We start from the raw sequence: 24,445 nt of genomic DNA on the forward strand, positions 1-24,445 counted from the left end.
GAATCTTCTACAACAGGCATTTCATTTCTGTAGGCATTAATCCATTGTTAGAAACCTTGAGAGGGACTTCCCTGGAGGTCCAGTGGTTAAGACTCCTTGCTTCCACTGCAGGGGAAACTAGGATCCCACATGCCATGCAGTGCGACCCCCCAAAAAAAAAACTTTGAGAATTTTATATGTCATCTTGAAAGTAGGTTATATGTCAGTTAACAAGAGCATCTGGAATTATTTACAAATATTAAAAATTTTGAAGATTGAAAAATAAATTTATCATTTTTCTTATAATGAATATATATATATATATTTTTTAACATCTTTATTGGAGTATAATTGCTTTACAATGGTGTGTTAGTTTCTGCTTTATAACAAAGTGAATCAGTTATACATATACATATGTTCCCATATCTCTTCCCTCTTGCATCTCCCTCCCTCCCACCCTCCCTATCCCACCCCTCTAGGTGGTCACAAAGCACAGAGCTGATCTCCCTGTGCTATGCGGTTGCTTCCCACTAGCTATCTATTCTACGTTTGGTAGTGTTTATATGTCCATGCCACTCTCTCACTTTGTCACATCTTACCCTTCCCCCTCCCCATATCCTCGAGTCCATTCTCTAGTAGGTCTGTGTCTTTATTCTTGTCTTGCCACTAGGTTCTTCATGACCTTTTTTTTTTTTCCCCTTAGATTCCATATATATGTGTTAGCATACTGTATTTGTTTTTCTCTTTCTGACTTACTTCACTCTGTATGACAGACTCTATCTCCATCCACCTCACTACAAATAACTCCATTTCGTTTCTTTTTATGGCTGAGTAATATTCCATTGTATATATGTGCCACATCTTCTTTATCCATTCATCCGATAATGGACATTTAGGTTGCTTCCATGTCCTGGCTATTGTAAATAGAGCTGCAATGAACATTTTGGTTCATGACTCTTTTTGAATTATGGTTTTCTCGGTATATGCCCAGTAGTGGGATTGCTGGGTCGTATGGTAGTTCTATTTTTAGTTTTTGTGAATATATATTTTAAAAGCCATTTAATTGTGAAGTATAGTTTCTTCTGGGCAAGTTATTTTAATTATCAACAATTATAAGGTAGCAGCACAAAACTGATTATCTACTGTAACATAGAACTTTTTTTTTAAGATAAGCAACCATAAAGTAGTATGTTTCAAAAATCTAATTATTTCCTTTTAGTGACTTTTCATATTTAATGGCTTCTCAAGAGGCATATATCAATGAAACTGTAGGACAAAATAAAACCCTGTGAACTTCAGTGAACTTTCCATTGTTCCTGAAAATTCATGGGCTTATATTAATGAAGATTTGAAAATGTGGATATTGTTTGTCATCAATTAGGAGAAATTCCTTTGTGAATTAACAAAATGAAGTCCCCTCATAGATTTGGAATTACTTGGGTTTAGTTAAGATGTCTGTTACTCATATTCATACCATGTTGATGAATTGTCATCATATACTTCTATGCAGGAGATGATGGCTATCTACTTTTCATTTTATCAAACTCTAGTTAACCTTTACTCTTTTAACTTGATTATGAGTTTTTAGAATATGTGGTTTGTCATTAAGAGGTATCTCACTGTATTATTTTCTGTTGCCACTGTAACAAATTACCACAAATTTAGTGGCTTAAAACAACACAGATTTATTCTTTTACAGTTCGGAGTGCCAGAACCCCAAAATGAGTCTTACAGGGCTAAAATTAAGATGTCAGCAGGGCTGATTTCTTCTGGAGGCTTTAGGAGAGGATCAGTTTCTTATGTCTTCCAGCTTTTAAGAGTGCCTACATTTCTTGGTTGTGACCACATTATTCCAGTCTCAGCTTCTCTTGTCACACAGCCTTTTCCTGTTCTGTGGTGAAATCTCCTCTTCTTTCCTCTTGCATTCAGGACAGTTGTGATTGAATTTAGGGCCTGCCTTGATAATATAGTCTAATCTCCCCATTTCAGGATCCTTAACTTAAGCACATCTGCCAAGGCTCTTTTGCCATATAAACTAACATTCACAAGGTTCCAGGAATTAAGACCTAAATATCTTTGCAAGCCATTATTCAGCCTACCACACTCATCATTTCAAAGAAATAAAAAATTGCTTTTTTTGGTAGTTTCATAATAATAAAGCTATAGTTTAGAACAAACAAAAAAAGGGAATTTAAATTCATTTTGTCAAAGCATTTATTTCTGTGACTTGTTTCGTAAATATGCCAGAAAAATGCATATTTTTAAATATTTATAATAGTTAAATACTTCCTACAAACAAGCATCTTAATAACCCAGTCTCAAAAGAATGTTTGATGGAATGAATATTACTTGGTAAACAATACATGAACAGACATGGCAAAGTTCAGCAAGAAGCATTTAGGATTTTAGTTTTTTTCCTTCTCATTTTTTATTTTATTATTTATTTGTTTGTTTGTTTGTTTGTTTATTTTTGCCGTGCCACGTGGCATGGGGGATCTTAGTTCCCTGACCAAGCATCAAACCCGCTCCCCCTGAAGTGGAAGCACAGAGTCTTAAACACTGGATCGCCAGGGAAGTCCTGTCCTACTAATTTTTTAGATGTTTTATAAACATTCAAACTACAAAAATAGAATAGTATAATGAGAGCTGTGTATTTATCACCCAGCTTCAACAATTATTTACTCATACTAAACTTTCATAACCACCCTACCCATCTTTCATATTATTTTACTTTTTATTTTTTATTTTTTAAAATTTATTTTATTGAAGTATAGTTGGTTTACAACGTTGTGTTAATTTCTGCTGTACAGTAATGTAATTCAGTTATACATATATATATATATATACACATGTCCTTTTCCATGTTGGTTTATTATGTGATATTGAATATAGTTCCCTGTGCTATACAGTAGAACCTTGCTGTTTATCCATTCTATATATAATAGTTTGCATATCATATTAATTTAAAGCAAACCCCAGACACAGTATCATCACTTCTATAAATGTTTCCATCTGTACCTCTAAAGATAAAGATTTCTTTAACACAACCATGATACTATTAATCACGTTTTAACATAAAATTAACACTAATTCCTTTTTTTTCTTCTTTTGGCCGCACCAGGCGGCTTGTGGGATCTTAGTTCCCCGACCAGTGATTGAACCCACACCCTTGGCAGTGAGAGTGCAGAGTCCTAACCACAGGACCGCCAGGGAATTCCCAACACTAGTTCCTGATATCATCAATTTCCCAGTGTTAAAATTTTCAGTTATCTTGAATGTCATAAATGGCTTCTTTGCTTGTAATAGTTTTATTACCTTTCCTATGTGTAATTTTCTTTATTTTAAAGTTCCATCGAAATGGGTTCTTTAATGAAGATTTTTATCATTTCATTATATCCCAGATAATTAGGCATTATCCTACAGCCATTCACTAATTATATTCTCCTTTGAAAATCATTTTATGTGGCCATATTCTTCCATTTATTCTTTTTTTTTTTCAACATCTTTATTGGAGTATAATTGCTCTACAATGGTGCATTAGCTTCTGCTGTATAACAGTGAATCAACCATACGTATACACATATCCCCATATCCCCTCCTTCTTGTGTCTCCCTCCCACCCTCCCTATCCCACCCCTCTAGGTGGTCACAAAGCATGGAGCCGATCTCCCTGTGATATGCACCTGCTTCCCACCAGCCATCCATTCTACATTTGGTAGGGTATATATGTCCATGCCATTCTCTCACTTCGTCCCAGCTTACCCTTCTCCCTCCCTGTGTCCTCAAGTCCATTCTCTGCATCTGCGTCTTTATTCTTGTCCTGCCCCTAGGTTCTTCAGAACCTTTTTTTTTTTAGATTCCATATATATGTGTTAGCGTACGGTGTTTGTTTTTCTCTTTCTGACTTACTTCACTCTGTATGACAGACTCTGGGTCCATCCACCTCACTACAAATAATTCAATTTTGTTTCTTTTTATGGCTGAGTAATATTCCATTGTGTATATGTGCCACATCTTCTTTATCCATTCATCCGATAATGGACATTTAGGTTGCTTCCATGTCCTGGCTATTGTAAATAGAGCTGCAATGAGCATTTTGGTTCATGACTCTTTTTGAATGATGGTTTTCTCAGGGTATATGCCCAGCAGTGGGATTGCTAGGTCGTATGGTAGTTCTATTTTTAGTTTATTAAGGAACCTACATACTTTTCTCCATAGTGGCTGTATCAATGTACATTCCCACCAACAGTGCAAGAGGGTTCCCTTTCCTCCACACCCTCTCCAGCATTTATTGTTTGTAGATTTTTTGATGATGGCCATTCTGACCCGTGTGAGGTGATAACTCATTGTAGTTTTGATTTGCATTTCTCTAATGATTAGTGATACTGACCATCCTTTCATGTGTTTGTTGGCAATCTCTGTATCTTCATTGCAGAAATGTCTATTTAGGTCTTTTGCCCATTTTGGGATTGGGTGTTTTGTTTTTTTGATGTTCAGCTGCATGAGCTGCTTGTATATTTTGGAGATTAATCCTTTGTCAGTTGCTTCGTTTGCAAATATTTTCTCCCATTCTGAGGGTTGTCTTTTCATCTTGTTTATGGTTTCCTTTGCTGTGCAAAATTTTTAAGTTTCACTAGGTCCCATTTGTTTCTTTTTGTTTTTATTTCCCTTTCTCTAGGAGGTGAGTCAAAAAGGATCTTGCTGTGATTTATGTCATAGAGTGTTCTGCCTGTGTTTTCCTCTAAGAGTTTGATAGTGTCTGGCTTTACACTTAGGTCTTTAATCCATTTTGAGTTTATTTTTGTGTATGGTGTTAGGTAGTGTTCTAATTTCTTTCTTTTACATGTAGCTGTCCAGTTTTCCCAACACCACTTAAGGAACAGGATATCTTTTCTCCATTGTATATTCTTGCCTCCTTTATCAAAGATAAGGTGACCATATGTGCGTGGGTTTATCTCTGGGCTTTCTCTCCTGTTCCATTGATCTATATTTCTGTTTTTGTGCCAGTACCATACTGTCTTGATTACTGTAGCTTTGTAGTATAGTCTGAAGTCTGGGAGCCTGATTCCTCCTGCTCTGTTTCTCTTTCTCAAGATTGCTTTGGCTGTTCGGGGTCTTTTGTGTTTCCATACAAATTGTGAAATTTTTTGTTCTAGTTCTGTGAAAAATGCCATTGGTAGTTTGATAGGGATTGCATTGAATCTGTAGATTGCTTTGGGTAGTATAGTCATGTTCACAATGTTGATTCTTCCAATCCAAGAACATGGTATATCTCTCCATCTATTTGTATCATCTTTAATTTTTTTCATCAGTGTCTTATAGTTTTCTGCATACAGCTCTTTTGTCTCCTTAGGTAGGTTTATTCAGAGGTATTTTATTCTTTTTGTTGCAATGGTAAATGGGAGTGTTTCCTTAATTTCTCTTTCTGATTTTTCATCATTAGTGTATAGGAATGCAAGAGATTTCTGTGCATTAATTTTGTATCCTGCTACTTTACCAAATTGATTAGCTCTAGTAGTTTTGTGGTAGCATCTTTAGGATCCTTTATGTATAGTATCATGTCATCTGCAAACAGTGACACTTTTTTACTTCTTTTCCAATTTGGATTCCTTTTATTTCTTTTTCTTCTGTGATTGCTGTGGCTAAAACTTCCAAAACTATGTTGAATAATAGTGGTGAGAGTGGGTAACCTTGTCTTGTTCCTAATCTTAGTGGAAATGGTTTCAGTTTTTCACCTTGAGAACAGTGTTGGCTGTGGGTTTGTCATACGTGGCCTTTATTATGTTGAGGTAAATTGCCTCTATGCCTATTTTCTGGACGGTTTTTATCATAAATGGGTGTTGAATTTTGTCAAAAGCTTTTTCTGCATCTATTGAGATGATCATATGGTTTTTCTCCTTCAATTTGTTAATATGGTTTATCACATTGATTGATTTGCGTATATTGATGAATCCTTACATTCCTGGGATAAACCCCACTTGATCAGGGTGTATGATCCTTTTAATGTGCTGCTGGATTCTGTTTGCTAATATTTTGTTGAGATTTTGGCATCTATGTTCATCAGTGATATTGGCCTGTAGTTTTCTTTCTTTGTGACATCTTTGTCTGGGTTTGGTATCAGGGTGATGGTGACCTCGTAGAATGAGTTTGGGAGTGTTCCTCCCTCTGCTATATTTTTGAAGAGTTTGAGAAGGATAGGTGTTAACTTTTCTCTTAATGTTTGATAGAATTCGCCTGTGAAGCCATCTGGTCCTGGGCTTTTGTTTGTTGGAAGATTTTTAATCTTAGTCTCAATTTCAATGCTTGTGATTGGTCTGTTTATATTTCCTATTTCTTCCTGGTTCAGTCTCAGAAGGTTGTGCTTTTCTAAGAATTTGTCCATTTCTTCCAGGTTGTCCATTTTATTGGCATATAGTTGCTTGTAGTAATCTCTCATGATCCTTTATATTTCTGCAGTGTCAGTTGTTAGGTCTCCGTTTTCATTTCTAATTCTATTGATTTGAGTCGTCTCCCTTTTTTTCTTGATGAGTCTGGCTAATGGTTTATCAATTTTGTTTATCTTCTCAAAGAAGTAGCTTTTACTTTTATTGATGTTTACTATCATTTCCTTCATTTCTTTTTCATTTATTTCTGATCTGATCTTTATGATTTCTTTCCTTCTGCAAACTTTGGGGGTTTTTTGCTTTTCTTTCTCTAATTGCTTTAGGTATAAGGTTTGGTTTTTTATTTGAGATGTTTCTTGTTTCTTGACATAGGATTGTATTGCTATAAACTTCCCTCTTAGAACTGCTTTTGCTGCATCCCATAGGTTTTGGGTCATCGTGTTTTCATTGTCATTTGTTTCTAGGTATTTTTTGATTTCCTCTTTGATTTCTTCAGTGATCTCTTGGTTATTTAGTAGTGTATTGTTTAGCCTCTATGGGTTTGTGTTTTTTACAGTTTTTTTCCTGTAATTGTTATCTAGTCTTATAGCGTTGTGGTCGGAAAAGATACTTGATACGATTTCAGTTTTCTTAAATTTACCATGGCTTGATTTGTGACCCAAGATGTGATCTGTCCTGGAAAATGTTCCATGAGCACTTGAGTAGAAAGTGTATTCTGTTGTTTTTGGATGGAATGTCCTCTGATTATCAATTAAGTCCATCTTGTTTAGTGTATCATTTAAAGCTTGTGTTTCCTTATTTATTTTCATTTTGGATGATCTGTCCATTGGTGAAAGTGGGGTGTTAAAAGTACCCTACTATTATTGTGTTAGTCAATTTCCCCTTTTTTGGCTGTTAACATTTGCCTTATGTACTGAGGTGCTCCTATATTGGCTACATAAATATTTACAATTGTTATATCTTCTTCTTGGATTGATCCCTTGATCATTATGTAGTGTCCTTCTTTGTCTCATGTAATAGTCTTTATTTTAAATTCTATTTTGTCTGATAAGAGAATTGCTACTCCAGCTTTCTTTTGATTTCCATTTGCATGGAATATCTTTTTCCATCCCCTCATTTTCAGTCTGTATGTGTCCCTAGGTCTTAGGTGGGTCTTTTATAGATAGCATATATACGGGTCTTGTTTTTGTATTCATTCAGCCAGTCTTTGTCTCTTGGTTGGAGCATTTAATCCATATATATTTAAGGAAATTATCGACATATATGTTCCTATTACCATTTTCTTAACTGTTTTGGGTTTGTTATTGTAGGTCTTTTCCTCCTCTTGTGTTTCCTGCCTAGAGAAGTTCCTTTAGCATTTGTTGTAAAGCTGGTTTCATGGTGCTGAATTCTTGCTTGTCTGTAAAGGTTTTAATTTCTCCTTCGAATCTGAATGAGATCTTTGCTGGGTAGAGTAATCTTAGTTGTAGGTTTTTCCCTTTCATCACTTTAAGTATGTCCTGCTACGCCCTTCTGGCTTGCAGAGTTTCTGCTGAAAGATAAGCTGTTAACCTTATGGGGATTCCCTTGTATGTTATTTGTTGCTTTTCCCTTGCTGCTTTTAATATTTTTTCTTTGTATTTAATTTTTGATAGTTTGATTAATATGTCTTGGTGTGTTTCTCTTTGGATTTATCCCGTATGGGACTCTGTGCTTGGACTTGATTGACTATTTCCTTTCCCATATTCGGGAACCTTTCAACTATAATCTCTTCAAATATTTTCTCAGTCCCCTTTTCTCTTCTTCTCCTGGGACCCCCATAATTCGAATGTTGGTGCGTTTAATGTTGTCCCAGAGATCTCTGAGACTGTCCTGAATTCTTTTCACTCTTTTTTCTTTATTCTGCTCTGCGGTAGTTATTTCCACTATTTTATCTTCCAGGTCACTTATCCGTTCTTCTGCCTCAGTTATTCTGCTCTTGATTCCTTCTAGAGAATTTTTAATTTCATTTATTGTGTTGGTCATCATTGTTTGCTCTGTAGTTCTTCTAGGTCCTTGTTAAACGTTTCTCGTATCTTCTCCATTCTATTTCCAAGACTTTGGATCATCTTTACTATCGTTACTCTGAATTCTTTTTCAGGTAGACTGCCTATTTCCTCTTCATTTGTTTGGTCTGGTGGGTTTTTACTTTGCTCCTTCATCTGCTGTTTATTTCTCTGTCTTCTCATTTTGCTTAACTTACTGCGTTTGGGGTCTCCTCTTCACAGGCTACAGGTTCGTAGTTCCCATTGTTTTTGGTGTCTGCCCCCAGTGAGTAAGGTTTGTTCAGTGGGTTGTGTAGTCTTCCTGGTGGAGGGTACTGGTGCCTGTGTTCTGGTGGATGAGACTGGATCTTGTCTTCCTGGTGGGGAGGACTGCGTCCAGTGGTGTTTTGGGGTGTCTGTGAACTTACTATGATTTTAGGCAGCCTCTCTGCTAATGGGTGGGGTTGTTTTCCTGTCTTGCTAGTTGTTTGGCATGGGGTGTCCAGCACTGGAGCTTGCTGGTTATTGAGTGGAGCTGGGTGTTAGCGTTGAGATGGAGATCTCTGGGAGAGCTCTCGCCAATTGATATTACGTGGGGCCGGGAGGTCTCTGCGGGACCAGTGTCCTGAACTGGCTCTCCCGCCTCAGAGGCTCAGGCCTGACAGCCGCTTGGAGCACCAAGACCTTGTCAGCCACATGGCTGGCGAAACTGGGCTATGAGTTGGGTGTCAGCCACTGCCCTGTTGTATCTCTGTCTCAGCTGTCTCCAAAGGTCACCCAGATACATTGGGGTTATTCCACCATTCCTCAGAACTTGCACATGCCAGTCTGGGATTTGTATATGTCCTCCTTATACTCTTCATTGAAATACCTTGCATTCATGGTGGTGAGAAATATGCTAATAGTATTGGTTCTCTTCAGTTCAGAAACTGGAACAGTCTGAGCCTTCATGTGGCCAGGTAGGAGCAGCTGGCCAACAGTCCCAAAGTGATTACATGTCAGATTCCAGGAGGGCTTTCTGCAGCGCCTGAACAGTAGTCCCAAGCAGCCGCTCCCCTCAGCTGCAGCACTCTGACTGGGGAACTCGGTTGGGCCCTCAAACGAGGATTTCTGCCGGCCCTACAGGCTGACTTCCCCACCCAGGCAAGGAGCTGAGGAGAGCGTCTCCCGACTCCATCTCACCAGAGGAGCGGACACCTGGAAGCTCCTTCCATTTATCCTTGTACAAGTTGAGCATGCATCTTTCAAGCCCTTTTCTTAAATCATTTTATATCTTTGCTGTGTATTTCATTTTTATAAAGCACTTTGATAACTTTTCTTTGAAGCAGCATATCTATTTTTAGGAACTTATGTTGCAAATAATGGTTATTTATGAATCACAGTGTTGAGCTGTAATATCTAAAGTTAGGCCCAATGAAAAGATTTTATAATTTCTGCAACATTTAAGAAAATAAATCATTTATATTTTCTTTTATTCTTCTGTAATTTCTTAAGTTTTTACAATGCTTATGCAGTATTTTTTTGTAAGGAAAAGAGTTTTTAAAATAGAGATAGGCAGTGACTCATTTTTCTGTATTTCTCATATTCTATATTGCATTTTTTAGGAGACATATCTATGTAAAAATGGGATGGAAATAAAGTAGGAGAATACCAGAAAATGAACTGTCTAGGGCACATAGGTTTGAAATTCTTCTTGTAACCTAATTTCTTAATATTCATGTAGTATTTCTTTTTTTAAAAAAAGTTAATTTATTTATTTTGGCTGCACTGGGTCTTTATTGTAGCACGCAGGCTCTCTAGTTGTGACGTGAGGGCTCTAAAGCATGCGGGCTCAGTAGTTGCAGTGCATGAGCTTAGTTGAGGTACGTGGGATCTTAGTTGCCCCACCATGGATTGAACCCAGGCCCCCTGCGTTGGGAGTGTGGAGTCGTAACCACTGGACCACCTGGGAAGTCCCTATTCGTGTAGTATTTCCTTTCTTTTTTTTTTTTTTTTTTTTTTGATTTTTTTTTTTAACATCTTTATCCGAGTATAATTGCTTTACAATGGTATGTTAGTTTCTGCTTTATCACAAAGTGAATCAGCTATACATATACATATATCCCCATATCTCCTCCCTCTTGCGTCTCCCTCCCACCCCTCTAGGTGGTCACAAAGCACTGACTGATCTCCCTGTGCTATACAGCTGCTTCCCACTAGCTATCTATTTTATATTTGGTAGTGTATATATGTCCATGCCACTCTCTCACTTCGTCCCAGCTTACCCTTCCTCCTCCCCGTGTGCTCAAGTCCATTCTCTACGTCTGCGTCTTTATTCCTGTCCTGCCCCTAGGTTCTTCAGAACCTTTTTTTTTTAGATTCCATATATATGTGTCAGCATACAGTATTTGTTTTTCTCTTTCCGACTTACTTCACTCTGTATGACAGACTCTAGGTCCATCCACCTCACCACAAATAACTCAATTTCGTTTCTTTTTATGTCTGAGTAATATTCCATTTTATGTATGTGCCACATCTTTATCCATTCATCTGTCGATGGACACTTAGGTTGCTTCCATGTGCTGGCTATTGTAAATAGTGCTACAATGAACATTGTGGTACATGACTCTTTTTGAATTATGATTTTCTCAGGGTATATGCCCAGTAGTGGGATTGCTGGGTTGTTGTGTAGTATTTCTAAAATGCAATTTTGTATCCTGTGTGGTTTTTTGACCAAAAAGATTTGATCCCTGCTTACCCAAAGTTTAAAAGTCAAACAACAATAATAACTTCTTTAACTTTGCTCCTAAAACTCTAGCCTGTGTTGGTATTAAGCCTTTCGCCTTAAGCAGATGCTGTGATATGTTTCAGACCATCGTAGTTTGAAACGTACTTTGAGTGTATGTGTGTATATGCTGAATTCAAATTCTATCCACACTAAATGTGAAGAGATAAGGTTTTAGATATACTTTGATAGATTTTTCCTCTAAGTTTCAAAACATTTTGAAAAACTACCATTATGTATTTCAGGCAAGTTTTGTGGCATCTGGAAACCGAACAGATATTTCCTTAGATGATCCCAACTTCTGGCAAAAATGGGCGAAAAAGGCAGAAATAGATATAGATGCCATCAGTGGTAGAGTAAGTATTTATTTCCTTTTTAAAAAAATTACCTCTGGGAATACTTTGGTAATATTATTATAATATTTTAAGGTGTTCAACTGTGTACTTACTGAAATAAATTTATCTGCATAACTAAATTGATACAGGGCAGTAGAATGATAACATTGAGTCAGGCACTGCTTCAGTTTAATTCTTCTGATATTTGTCATGATAGGTTGTAATACAGGGAAAGTTTTTTGGAGGTTATTTATGTTCTTAAAATTATAATATATTTTTTAATTTTTAAAATGTCTTCAAATAATGGATTACTTTTATTTCGCTTTTTAACCTTCTTTTTGTTATTTTGGTGTCAGATACCATTAATGATGATCTAGTCAAATACAAAAGGAGAAATAAAAAGCAGTCAAGAAAGTGGCATCTTCAAAATCTGACAACCATAAAAAATTTAAGATCCAATCCTACTTACGTACATAGATCTATCTATGCTTAGTAAATATTATGAAATTAAAAAAATAAAGAAAGTGGCATTTTTAAACTGTTTCTTTTATAACATCCCTTGGAGTTAAGGAAGAAAGGGCCAAAAAGCTAGCACAGAATTCATGGAACTGATAATAACGTAACTGTTCACTTCAAAAGACACCTACCTGTCTAATACTTTATAGGAATCAATGTTTGTGAGCCTTACCTACTGCCAAAATAACTGCTAAATGATTAAAAGAAATTTATATTAAGCATTGATGCATGGTATCTATTTTAATAGATAACCTTACAAGATGTAAAACTTTACAACAAGGAATAATGCCACTGCCCAATGATAATTATTATTTAATATATTTTGGAAATATGTATAATTCTGTATGAAACATTATAAAAAAGTAAATTAGAAAGAGATATTTATTAAAATATTACTATTTTCATATTGACATGTTTATATGCCTTAAAAAGTCAATGGAATTTGCAAACCACTATAAAATTAATAGATGAATTAGTGAATTAACTGATAGAAGATAAATATGCCATTTAGCCTTCTTAAATATCAGTACTAACAGCAGTAGAAAAATATATGGAGGAGGAAGTCTACTTCGTAGTAGAAAAAAAGATTTAGAACACTTAGGGGAATACCTACTGGACGTATATGATTTCAGTAAAGTGAATTACCAAACTTAATTGTGAGATTTGTCAATTGGGAAGAAAAACTACATATTTTAAACATTTGTAGGTTGAGTTAATAAACATAGAAATGCAGCCCCAATCAAAATGGTAATAATTTGTTAATATAACCAGACAAAATCTAAAATTCCCCTGGAAGAATAAATACTCAACAATATTAAATCCACTTTTTGGAATCTGTCTTACAGCAGTAATCACACATGTACAAGATAATGTAGTACAGTGATGTACATCGCAACATTTTTCATTTTAGAAAAAAATTAGAAACTAATTGGTACTTTTATACTGTCTAACGCAGTAAGTAAAAATAATTATGTAGATCCCTATGTACTCACATAGAGCTCTAAGACAAAACAGTTAACTTTAGAAAGAGAAATAGAACAGTACTTACAGTGTGATGTTTGTTTATGATTTTTCAAAAGTATTATAGTGGTAATACACAGACACTCGTACATTTGTGCTGGATCCAGCTAGAGCACACTGTGAGCCAAGTACCATTCTCACATTAGGGCTAAAATGAACAAGACAGATGAACCACTGCTTCAATAGAGCTTACAAATTCTGGTAAGTAAGTAAACAGATATATAAGATAATTTCTGAGACTGAAGAAAATAAAATGGTAAGATGGTAGAGAATGCCTGGAGGAGTGGAGATAGCATTAGGGAAAGTGGTCAAGGGAGGTCACTCTGAGGGGACATCTGTGCTGAGACTTGAATGATGAGAACGAGCCAACAGTGTAAAGACATGAGATAAAAGCTTTCAAGGTAGAGGGAATGGCAGTGAGCCATTGTTTGAAATAAGCTTACTGTGTTCCAGAAATAGAAATGGCATTGTGTCAGAATGTAGGGAGGTAGTGAGAGTGGTGACAGGTTAGGTCAGAGATGATAGGTATGGCTCATATCAATAGGGCCTTATAGATTATCCTAAGGAGTTATGGATTTTATAAATAAACTTATACAAGCATATAGTCATGTAATACTTTGCAGTTATGTTTTCTAATTTGTACTCTGTTTAAAAATTTTATAATTTTCTGACAAGAAGTACCATGAAGACAGACTGGCATTACTTACTATATGTTAAAACATAAAAGCATATTAACATATTATAAAGGAACCATGATACTGAGAGAAATGTATATAGAGCAAAGAATAGAATAAGAACAGGAGAAGATCAAATTGTAGGATGTAAATAAAGAAATAGCATTAGAGAAAAAGGGATTATTTAATAATCATGATTAGAATTTGAGTTAGCATTGGGGGAACATTTTAATAACATACTCTATACCAAGTAAACTCCAATTTGTGATAAAAAATTTATTTTTGAAACAAAGCATGAAAAAATAGAAAAACTAGATTTCTATTTTATCAAATATTTGGTGGGAAAACATTCTAAATTAGAAACAAACCACAAAGGAAATAATCAGCATATTCAAATATATGACTAAAAATTATGTAATGGAAAAATAAAAGTGCAATCAGACTGGTGACTATTTGTAGCAGAAGTATATATGAAAGTTAATATTTTTATTATATAGAAGCTAATGTAAATTGATCACAAGTAGAAATAAAATCTTAAAAGATTATGGGCAAAAGACACTTGAAAATTTACTCAAGAGAAAATACAATTATGGTTTGTTTTTTTTTTTAAGTTGGGACCAGGGAAAGGGACAACTCTTTCTTTTTTTTAATTAAGTAATTATTTTTATTGAAGTAGGTTGATTTACGATGTTTTCGTTTCAGGTATACAACAAAGTGTTTGTTATAAATACATAATTTTTTTTCAGATTCTTTTAAGCTTATTACAAAATACTGAGTATAGTTCCCTGTGTTATACAGTAGGTCCTTGTCAGCTCTTTCTTATATAGAAGGTGCCAATTAATAAATGTAGAAGGAATAAGAGAAATAGAAAATCTCAATTAATCCACCCCATTGATGAATTCTAAAATTAGTGTGTAGAATTTAAGGAGAAACAGAATTTTTATATATCTTCAAAGTATATCTTCCAAAATATTTATTAATTACAAAAAGAAAACTAGTAAGTTTACAGTGGAAAAACTTAATAGAGAAGGTTAATGTCACCAGTATTAAGACATATTAACATTAGGTACCCCTTTAAATTCAGTGCACTGTGTTCATACTACTGTGGGACAGCAGAACCTACGTGGTCTGGTCCCTGCTTCCCCTGCGAACGTTTACCCTCTTCTGCTCTAGGACTTGAACATAGAATACCTTTTCAGGTCCATTACTGTTTTCTTCACTTATAATGCCATGTCCTTCTTGGATGCCTAGCAAACTACTTCTCGTTCTTGAAGATCTCTTTCTAGTATCACTACTTTGTAAATCTTTCTGACTTTTTTGGCACCCATCTTATAAAATATTGCATCCTGAATAGCATTTATTTGTTTACACGTTAAACTGAGCCTCAAGAATGTGAATTTCTCATGAGCAGAAAGCTATCTTAGTCCCAGCCCATAACATAGTGCCTAACTTAGAGAAATTGCTCAATAAAGATAAAAGTTTGTCAACTTAAGTTGTTTTGAATGAATTAAACTGCATTGAACATAGTGAGGTTCATACGCTTATTACCTTGCTAGTTGTATATTAGTGTAAGTCTTTTGGAAAGCACTGAAATATGATTCTAGATCCATAAAATAATTATGCCCTTTGACCAATATTTCCATTTCTGGATATTTCACTTCCTTTGGACTTATCTTTAGGATAAACTTAGATTACAAAGATTTACTTTTTAGCATTATATATTTTAAAAATTTAAAACAATCTATTTGTATTAATTCAAATTACATTATGAATTAATTAGGTAAAGAAAATTATGATGCATAAATTCAATTTAAAATATAGTTTATGGTTGTAGAAGCACAATACAGTAAATAAAGCCGTATACCAAATTTTTTTTTATCCTATGATTGTAATGTCATGAAATTATGACAAATGGTAATAAGGATTTTAAAGGAATATAAAAATTTTATGTTGATTTGGTAGGTCAGTGGAATTGTTAGTAATTTCTTTGTTCTGGCTTTTTAAAATTGTTTTATTGTTTGTACAGTTTGAAAGGTAAAAATGTAAAATATTGTTATAAGCAAAATAATAAAAGGACCTTCAAGTAATAGCTGTTAAATTTTACAGAACAGCTTGGTTATTGACACTCCAAGAATTAGGAAACAAACAAGACCCTTCAGTGCCACAAAAGATGAATTGGCTGAATTATCTGAAGCTGAAAGTGAAGGAGATGAAAAGCCCAAACTCCGGAGACCCTGTGAGCGTTCGAATGGCTATGGAAGAACTGAATGCTTTAGAGTAGAGAAAAATCTGCTAGTTTATGGGTAAAATACTATTTTTAATGTTTACTGTTAGTAGTCTGGTGTACAAATTTACGGGAAACATATACTATATTCTAATACACTTTTTATCTTGTTAGAATTAATAAAATGTATTTTTTAAGTACCATGCATTTATGTATTTAACATATACTTAATAGCAGTTGATGAGATATCTTTAAATTTTAATATTATATATGTATTGCTAATATCAAACTCCTTGTTGTTCTCAGATTTGCATATTCAGTAACACAAAATGGATAATATTGTTATCCATTATTCAATAAAATATACTAGAAATTACTATACCATGACTCTGCAGTTTATTCTGTGGGGGAAAAAACTTTAATAGGTAAAGCCTATCAGTGACAAAGTGTGTTTTTTGCAGGTTTCAGGCCTTTTATCCATGAGTTATGTTTTCTCTAGAATTTCACCCAATATTAATATAAATATACCTTTTTTTAACTAGGTGGGGCCGATGGAGAGAGATTTTGTCTCATGGCCGTTTTAAAAGACAGCTAAATGAGCACGATGTGGAAATAATTTGCCGAGCCCTCTTAGCTTATTGCCTTGTTCACTACCGAGGAGATGAGAAAATTAAAGGCTTCATATGGGATCTCATTACTCCAACTGAAGATGGGCAGACAAGAGAGCTACAAAATCATCTAGGTAAGAACATTCTTTTATTTCCTTTTTAAATTTAGTTTAAGTTATGTAAGTAGCACTTCACATAGTACCCTATAAAATACTGAAGCATTTCAGATAATGGCAAAGAACCCTTAAGCTTCACTCTCAATTCAAGTTCCAAGTTGGAAAAGACCAGTGTTATCAGTTTGGTTGGGTTTTATATACTGTTATCAAACATGTATTTGTTTACAGGTTGTTGACCCAATAGTATGTCTTAGAGATCAGCCCATCTGTATTCATGTAGATCTATTTTATTTTTTAAACTCCTGCTTAGTAGTCCATAGTATGGATATTTCTTAATTCATTTAGCATCTCCTTTGATGATGGGCGTTTAGGATGTTTCCAATTTTAGATAATTGAGAAACAGGTTTTAGTGAAGATCCTTGTACATTCCTCCTTGTGCACAGGAATAAATCTTCTACTAAAGTAAATACCAAGAAATGGGATCGTTGAGGTACAGCAATATATACCTCCTTAGGACCTAAAATGTGGTCTGTGTGTTAACAGCATCAGCATCTCCCAGGAGCTTCTTAGAAATGCAGAATCTTAGCCCTCAGACTTACTGCATCATAATCTACATTTTAACAAGTTCCTCAGCAATTAGTGTGTATATTAAAATTTGGAACACTGTGGTATATACATTTAAAATTGTTATAACTATTTTAATTTGCTATCAAACGTGGCTGTGTCAATTTATAGTCCCATCAGAGGTATATACAAGTAACATTTGCTCCATAACCCTACGAACATTCTTTTTTGCGTAAAATAATTGAATTTTCTATAAAGGTAAAAAGATTACTATGCCCTTAAATTGGTTTTACAATTTTATTCTGTTTAATCAACAAATACCTGTTAAAGTGCCTGTTCTGCGCTTCTTGTGCAAAGTACTGGGAAGATGAGAAGGACCAACACAGACAAGATCCCTGAGCTCGTGAACCTTACATTCTGGTCAGGCAGACAGACATAATAAGAAAGCAGATAAATTACCTAAATAATTATAGATTATGATGAGTACTGTGAAGTAAATAAACTAAGTACTGAGATTGAGAACAACAGAAAGCACCTAGTTTAGGGTGGTCACTGGAGGTCTATCTTAATAGGAGGCAATGAAATTATTAATGTGAAGAGCTGATTTCTGGTCAAGATAAAAGATTCACACAAATATAATTTCACTCTTCCTTGAAACCCAACTTATATGTCAATAAAGGGAAAAAAATTCAAGGTATTAAGCTTTATAAATTGTACAGGTATAAATTTTAGTTTCTTTAACAAATAAATAGTGGAAGGGGAGGAAATGGGGAGGGTATCTATAAACCATTGGTTCACAACCAGACATGATCTTGTGTCCCAATCTTGCTCCCACCCTGGGTTGTCACAGGTTTGAGCATGTTAATGGCATCTAGTTTGTAGAGGCCACAAGAGCACAGACTGCCCCTACAGTGAAAAACTGTGCAGCTCAAAATAGCAATAATGCCAAGATTGAAAACCCTGCTATATCCTGAAAGAGGTTTATGAGTCCTCAGCCAGTTGCAGTGTGTGGGCCTTATTTGGATCCTGATTGAAACAAACAGCCCAGGAGAAATTTGTCTATTATCTTTATTAGGTAATTGTAAATTTGAATACTAAATATTAAGTAAGTGTTATTGCATTTCTTAGGGCTGGTGATGGTTCTGTCGTTTTTTGTTTTGTTTTTAAGGAAGCCTTATATTTTACGTATGTTAAAAGATACTCAGACATTTATTAATGAAGTGGTAGTTGTCTTCGATTTATTTCAAAATAGTGTTGGAGGTTGGGGAACAAACAGGATATAGATGAAGCCAAATTGGCTATGAATTGATAATTAATGAAGTTGGATGATAGGATCTGGTGATCCATCATATTATTCCATCTATTTTTGTGTATGCTTAATTCCATAATTTAAAAATAAATAAGGATAAACCCTTAAAAGTGGAGAGAATGGAAGAGGAATTTTGGAACCTAGAAGCATTAGATTAGTGATGACTAACTTAAACAACCAGAGAGAGCTGAATCTTAGGTCAACAGTAGGAAAGGGCAACAACCAACTGATTTGCTTCATAGATTATCTAAAAGTTTCAGGAGTTTGTGACATCCGTGACCTCTGAAAGTAGATATAAAGGACAGGGGCTTTGATTAAAAGTTGTTTAAGGGGGATCAGATACCTAAATACTCTTTTCAACTCCATGTAGCCATGGTGAAGACCGACTGAATGTTTATTCTCTGGAGAAGATAAAATAGAGAATGTCTGCATTTCATTGGTATTTGCAACATGGAGCTACTAAATGGCTGTTAAATGAATATGTATACTGGACAGTGTCATACTCAAGGAAGAAAACTAAGGAATCGTCCTTGGTGAATCTGACCAGGCCAAAACCTAAAGATAATGACAGGAAAAAGCCAGCCGGATTACCCTTCAAAGAGTCAACAGTCAGCTCCACTCATTCAGCCTGCCTATCAACTTTTCTGTCATTCTTAAATATGAGCAAATAACCAAGGGTATCAGGCATCTGAGGAATGTCTCCAACATGAGAGAGAGACTAAAAACAAACCACTAAAATGAACTTGTAGGAAACAAGGACTATGAAAGGAGAAGACAACTTTTTAAAAAATATCATTAATATCTGCAAAGATACTTCAGATATACTATGATTTTGAAAAAAAGACTGAAGTACTGTAGAAACATTCAAGGCACAGACCTCTTAAAAATTACAAATTAACATGTAAAAATTAACATGCAGTTACATGAAAAAGTAAATAGGATTAAATGATGGATCTGAGGAAATTATGGTAGGGAGAAATTTAAAAATATAAAACATCTCCATATTTTATTAGGAAAATTTCAATATGTGTATTTTTAAATATGCACTGTTTAGTTTCCAAACCAACAAGGGTCAGGAGGACTAGAATACAGAGCATTATTAACATAGACCAAAATGCAATTTAAGATGGAAGCATTAATTGAGATTAAAAAGGGATACTACATAATAAAAAAGACTAATCCATAAAAGAAGATATAACAAATATGAACTTGTATGCACTGAACAAAATAGTATCAAAATATAAAGGCCAAAACCACCAGAATCCTAAGGAAAAATGGGACAAACCTACATAGTGCTTCTATTTACCATTGTGATGAAACTCCTGGCTGGTAGAATATGGCAGGGAAAAGATATGAGACAAGAACTGAAAGGAAGAATCACAACTGTATTATTTGTAATTGTGAAAACTTGTAAGTGAAACAACTCCAGCATCGTTGAAGAATAATAAGCAGGTGATATAGTCATAGAATACATTTTTACACAGCAGTTAAAATGGATGAATTAGAGCCTCCATGAATCAGCAAGTATTTATAAATCTCAGAAAAAAATTAAAAATAATAAATAAGTTACAGAATTGCATGTATAATGTAATAAAAGCTTAAATACTGAATATTTCTCCAACACACAAGTATAAACGTGTATGAAATGAAAATCAAATTCAGGGTAGTGACTATCTCTGGGAAGGAAGGAGTGAATTGGACTTTATGTATTATTTCCTTTAATAAAAAACTGACCAAATATGGAATATGTTAAGAGTGGGAATCCGTTTTTTATTTTTGACATATTTCACAACAAAAATGTCAGAGAAATCAAATGAATTTAACTCTCTTAAACAGGAACCCCACAAAACCTAATCCATGTTATTAGTTACAATCAGTTTTGAAAATCAAGAGGCCACAACTTGTGTTTTTGTAACTAAGGAAGCAAAAAGTAAAGCAGAGGGAAAGGTTTGATCTTTCAGTTTTTACATTTGGAAAAAAATGTTTTGCAACATAGAGGTAATCAGAATGATTAATTAGAGTTATGAAATTGGGTGGTTGGCGGAAATTGTGTTAATATGTGTGTGGTGTCACGTGGACTTATCTTGTGATTGAGTTTATATTGTTACCATTAATATTTCAAAGATCTCTGTATAGCCTACACAGACCTCTGAAAGTCTCCAGAAATTTCTTCCATTGAAAAAATGTTTCAAATTGAACGTCTTTATACAAATTATCCCTGATTTCATTTGTCCTTCTCATTTTAACAGGCCTGTCAGCGCCTGTACCCAGAGGTCGAAAAGGGAAGAAAGTAAAGACTCAAACAAGCTCATTTGATATACAAAAAGCAGAATGGCTTCGAAAATACAATCCTGAGCAGCTACTTCAGGATGAAGGCTACAAAAAACATATAAAACACCACTGTAATAAGTAGGTAGTAGGGTATTTTTAACACAACCCATTAAAAGTTTACTTCTGAATTTATTAACAATCTTAAAGCATGCTGATTTTGAGTACAGAGACAGTGTGGTCTAGGACCAATCCTAATCTTATTCTTACCAGGGTATCCTTCAGCAAATTATGGTACCTCTTGTGTCACTTTTCATCAGCAGAGAGAGAAAAAACACTGGCCTCCAAGTGATCTCATTATATCTTACTTGGATATTAAATAATGATGATTGTAAAGATTTTGAAGAAACCTATTTTATATATATGATAGTAATGAGGTTTATTTAATCAGAAGTTATTATTATTATTTCATTATAAAAATTTTTATACAAATTCTTTTCTAATTTTAACCCCATGGGTGAATTTTCTTTAATGATTAATGTCTTTGTGTCTTTTGATTTTTTTTTTTTCCACCTCATTTTTAGAGTCTTGCTTCGTGTAAGAATGCTGTATTATCTAAAGCAAGAAGTCATTGGAAATGAGTGTCAGAAAGTGTTTGACGGAGTTGATGCAAGGTAAATTAAATAGCATGTTTATTTTTCAGCAACATAATGAGGCAAAAGTTAAATGACCAGAAAATTGTATATTAAGTGAATCTTCAGTGAAATTCACAGGAAGAAAAATCTACCAAATTTAGAGTAACCCTTGCCATTTTGTTGCCTTTTGTCTATTAATCTCATCATTGGCTCTGTCACTGAAAGTTATCATAAGAATAATAACATCAGCATTAGTAAAAGCTTCCTGCTACCAAATCTAAAACTTAACCTTCCTCCCTCTTACTGCAGTGACTGACTTTTATGTCCTCATATGATCCATCCAGCACCTTAGTCTCTCAGTTCCTTGACCTTTATCTACAATCGTCTTCTTTCCTCTCCACCACAGCCACACACACACACAATCATATACTTAATCTTACTATCACCAGTAACAACAGCATTACCTCTTCAATCTGCATTTCAGCTGTCACTTATTTCCTTCAGACTCACTTAACTTGGGTACTTTTCACTCTAATTCTCTAATTTCATCACGATGTCCCCCATGTTATCCATCTCCACCTTCATGCCCCACTTTCCTCATTATAAACCTGCATTCTTTAGTCCAGCACTGTACTCACTAACTGAGGTTCTTTGCCTGCTTCCCCCTCTGTTCTACATTCGTGGCACAACCCCACCTCATGTTAAACCAAAAAATCGTTTTACCCCTTGCCTATACCTAAGCAGTTGAACATGGCTGGAGAAAATCACACAAACCCTGCCGAATAACTAACTTCAAATTTATGAGCATTGATCTCAAGTGAAATTAAACACAAGTAAGCTGTTTAACCACCATGACTAGGAAGTTCACTTACCTACTCTTAAAGAGGATCATTCCACACCTCTCTCCTCAAGCCATCTTCCTGTCCCACCAGCATCACCCTCCAATGATGACTTTGCTATATATTTCACAGAGAAAACAGAAACAATCAGACAAGAGCTACCTTCAGTTCTACTTGTCGTATGTGTCCCCCTATTTATTCCTTCCCTTGGGATGCAGTAGAAATCCTCCTCCTAAGAGCAACCCTTATGCTTAGGACTTGTTTCTTACCTTTTAAGGATTTTATGCCTGTAATCGCCTGTCTTTGCCAAATCATTTTCCCCCTCTTTACTGAATCATTCTCTTGGCATATATACATTCCTTAATATCATGTATCGTACATACGTCCTACTACTCCATTTCTCCGCTCCCCTTCATGAAAATATAGAGTTGTCTGTGTTGACAGTCTCTACTTCTTTACCTTGCATCTTCTCTTCAATCTATTCCAATTAATCTTTCATCTCCACTCTCCCGCTGAAATGATTTTTAATCAGGCCACTAATAACCTACCATGTGATCAGTCTCTAAACTTATTCTACTTCTCCCTTCTTGAAGTGATGTCTTCGGTAGGCATCCTTGCTGCTGCACCCACCTGGTTGTCCTTTTTTCCACATTGGTCTTTCCTTTCCATTTTCCTTTGCTAGCTCTTATTCCTCTAATAGATCTCTAGATGTTGGATTGACCAAGAGGTGTGTCCTCAGCTTTCTTTCTTATCTGTACTTTCCCTTTCGGTAAACTCATGCACCCTCATCATATTAAATATGATCTATACACAGATGACAGTCAGATTTACATATTCATCCCAGACATTTCCCCTCAGCTCTAAGCTCTGAGTTAGCTGCCTCTAAACATTTCCACTTGAAAAATCTAATTAACAGCTCAAACTTCCTGTGTATCTCCCAAATCTGTCTCCTATTCTTTCCTCCCCACCTTCCCACATACAAGCCTTCTCCATCCTACTAAATGTACCACCCAGTTGCTCTGGTATCATTCTTGATTCTTCTCTTCCCCTCAAACCCTACAGGAAGACTTGCTAGCTTGACAAAGTATATACCAAACCTGAGCACTTTTCACTCTCTCCTCTGCTAACTCCCTGGTCCAAGCCACCATTATCTCGTGTTTAGACTTTTTCAGTGGCCTCCTAAGTGAGTCTGTTTGCCTCTTCTTTTTCAAGAGTTGTTGGGTATTCTTTTGGCTGCACCACACAGCATACAAGATCTTAGTTCCCAGATGAGGGATCGAACCCGGGCCCCCTGCGGTGGAAGAACAGAGTCCTAACCACTACTGGACCACCAGGGAATTCCCATCTTTGCCTTTTATTTTGCCTCTCTACAGTCGGACTTTCACACAGCAGCCAGAGTGATCTTTCTAAAGCAAAAATCAGGCCAAGGCACTTCTTTTTTTTTTTTTTTAATTTATTTATTTATATTATTTATGGCTGTGTTGGGTCTTCGTTTCTCTGCGAGGGCTTTCTGTAGTTGTGGCAAGCGGGGGCCACTCTTCATCGCAGTGCGCGGGCCTCTCGCTATCGCAGCCTCTCTTGTTGCGGAGCACAGGCTCCAGACGCGCAGGCTCAGTAATTGTGGCTCACGGGCCCAGTTGCTCCGCAGCATGTGGGATCTTCCCAGACCAGGGCTCGAACCTGTGTCCCCTGCATTGGCAGGCAGATTCTCAACCACTGCGCCACCAGGGAAGCCCCAAGGCACTTCTTAAAACCTTCCAGTTGCTTCTCATTTCTCTTAGAATAAAGCCCAATCCTACGGTGCCCTACATAACTCTGGGACCTCTTCCTCCATTCTGTTCCTCATCCACAATGTTCCTCCAACATGTCAGGCTCATTCTGTGCTGTTCCCCCTAGTACAAATATTCTTTCCCTTAATCTTCCACAGAACTACCCCTTCATATCATGCAGGTCTCAGCTTAAGTTTCACCTCTTCAGATAGGCCTTCCCTGCCCACCCTAGCTAAAGCAGCCCACCAGTCACCCACTATTACTTAACCTTATTTTATCTCATTCATGTTGCCTACTAGTATTAAAAATTATATTTATTTTTAAATTGTATTTCCCCTATCATTACAATTTAAGCTGGTTGAAGGTGAAGTATGCTATCTGTCTTATTGATCACTGTGTTCCCAGCCCCTAGAATCTGGGAAATAGTAACACCCAGTAAA

General features: G+C 35.5%; 1 protein-coding gene across 18 annotated transcripts in view; it reads left to right on the forward strand.

The window, feature by feature from the left end:
* Nucleotides 1–24,445, forward strand: part of CHD9 (chromodomain helicase DNA binding protein 9) — a 244,116-nt gene that overhangs the window by 175,648 nt on the left and 44,023 nt on the right. For all 18 annotated transcript variants that reach the window (XM_082438894.1, XM_082438891.1, XM_082438893.1 and 15 more), the window contains 5 exons: nt 11,374–11,484; nt 15,780–15,976; nt 16,440–16,639; nt 20,744–20,903; nt 21,347–21,436. In XM_082438894.1, the coding sequence (XP_082295020.1) occupies nt 11,374–11,484; nt 15,780–15,976; nt 16,440–16,639; nt 20,744–20,903; nt 21,347–21,436 (758 nt within the window). The remainder of the gene's footprint in view (nt 1–11,373; nt 11,485–15,779; nt 15,977–16,439; nt 16,640–20,743; nt 20,904–21,346; nt 21,437–24,445) is intronic.

Source organism: Balaenoptera physalus (assembly GCF_965194825.1).
Source record: "Balaenoptera physalus genome assembly, chromosome: 19".
In the NCBI taxonomy this organism is placed as follows: Eukaryota; Metazoa; Chordata; class Mammalia; order Artiodactyla; family Balaenopteridae; genus Balaenoptera; species Balaenoptera physalus.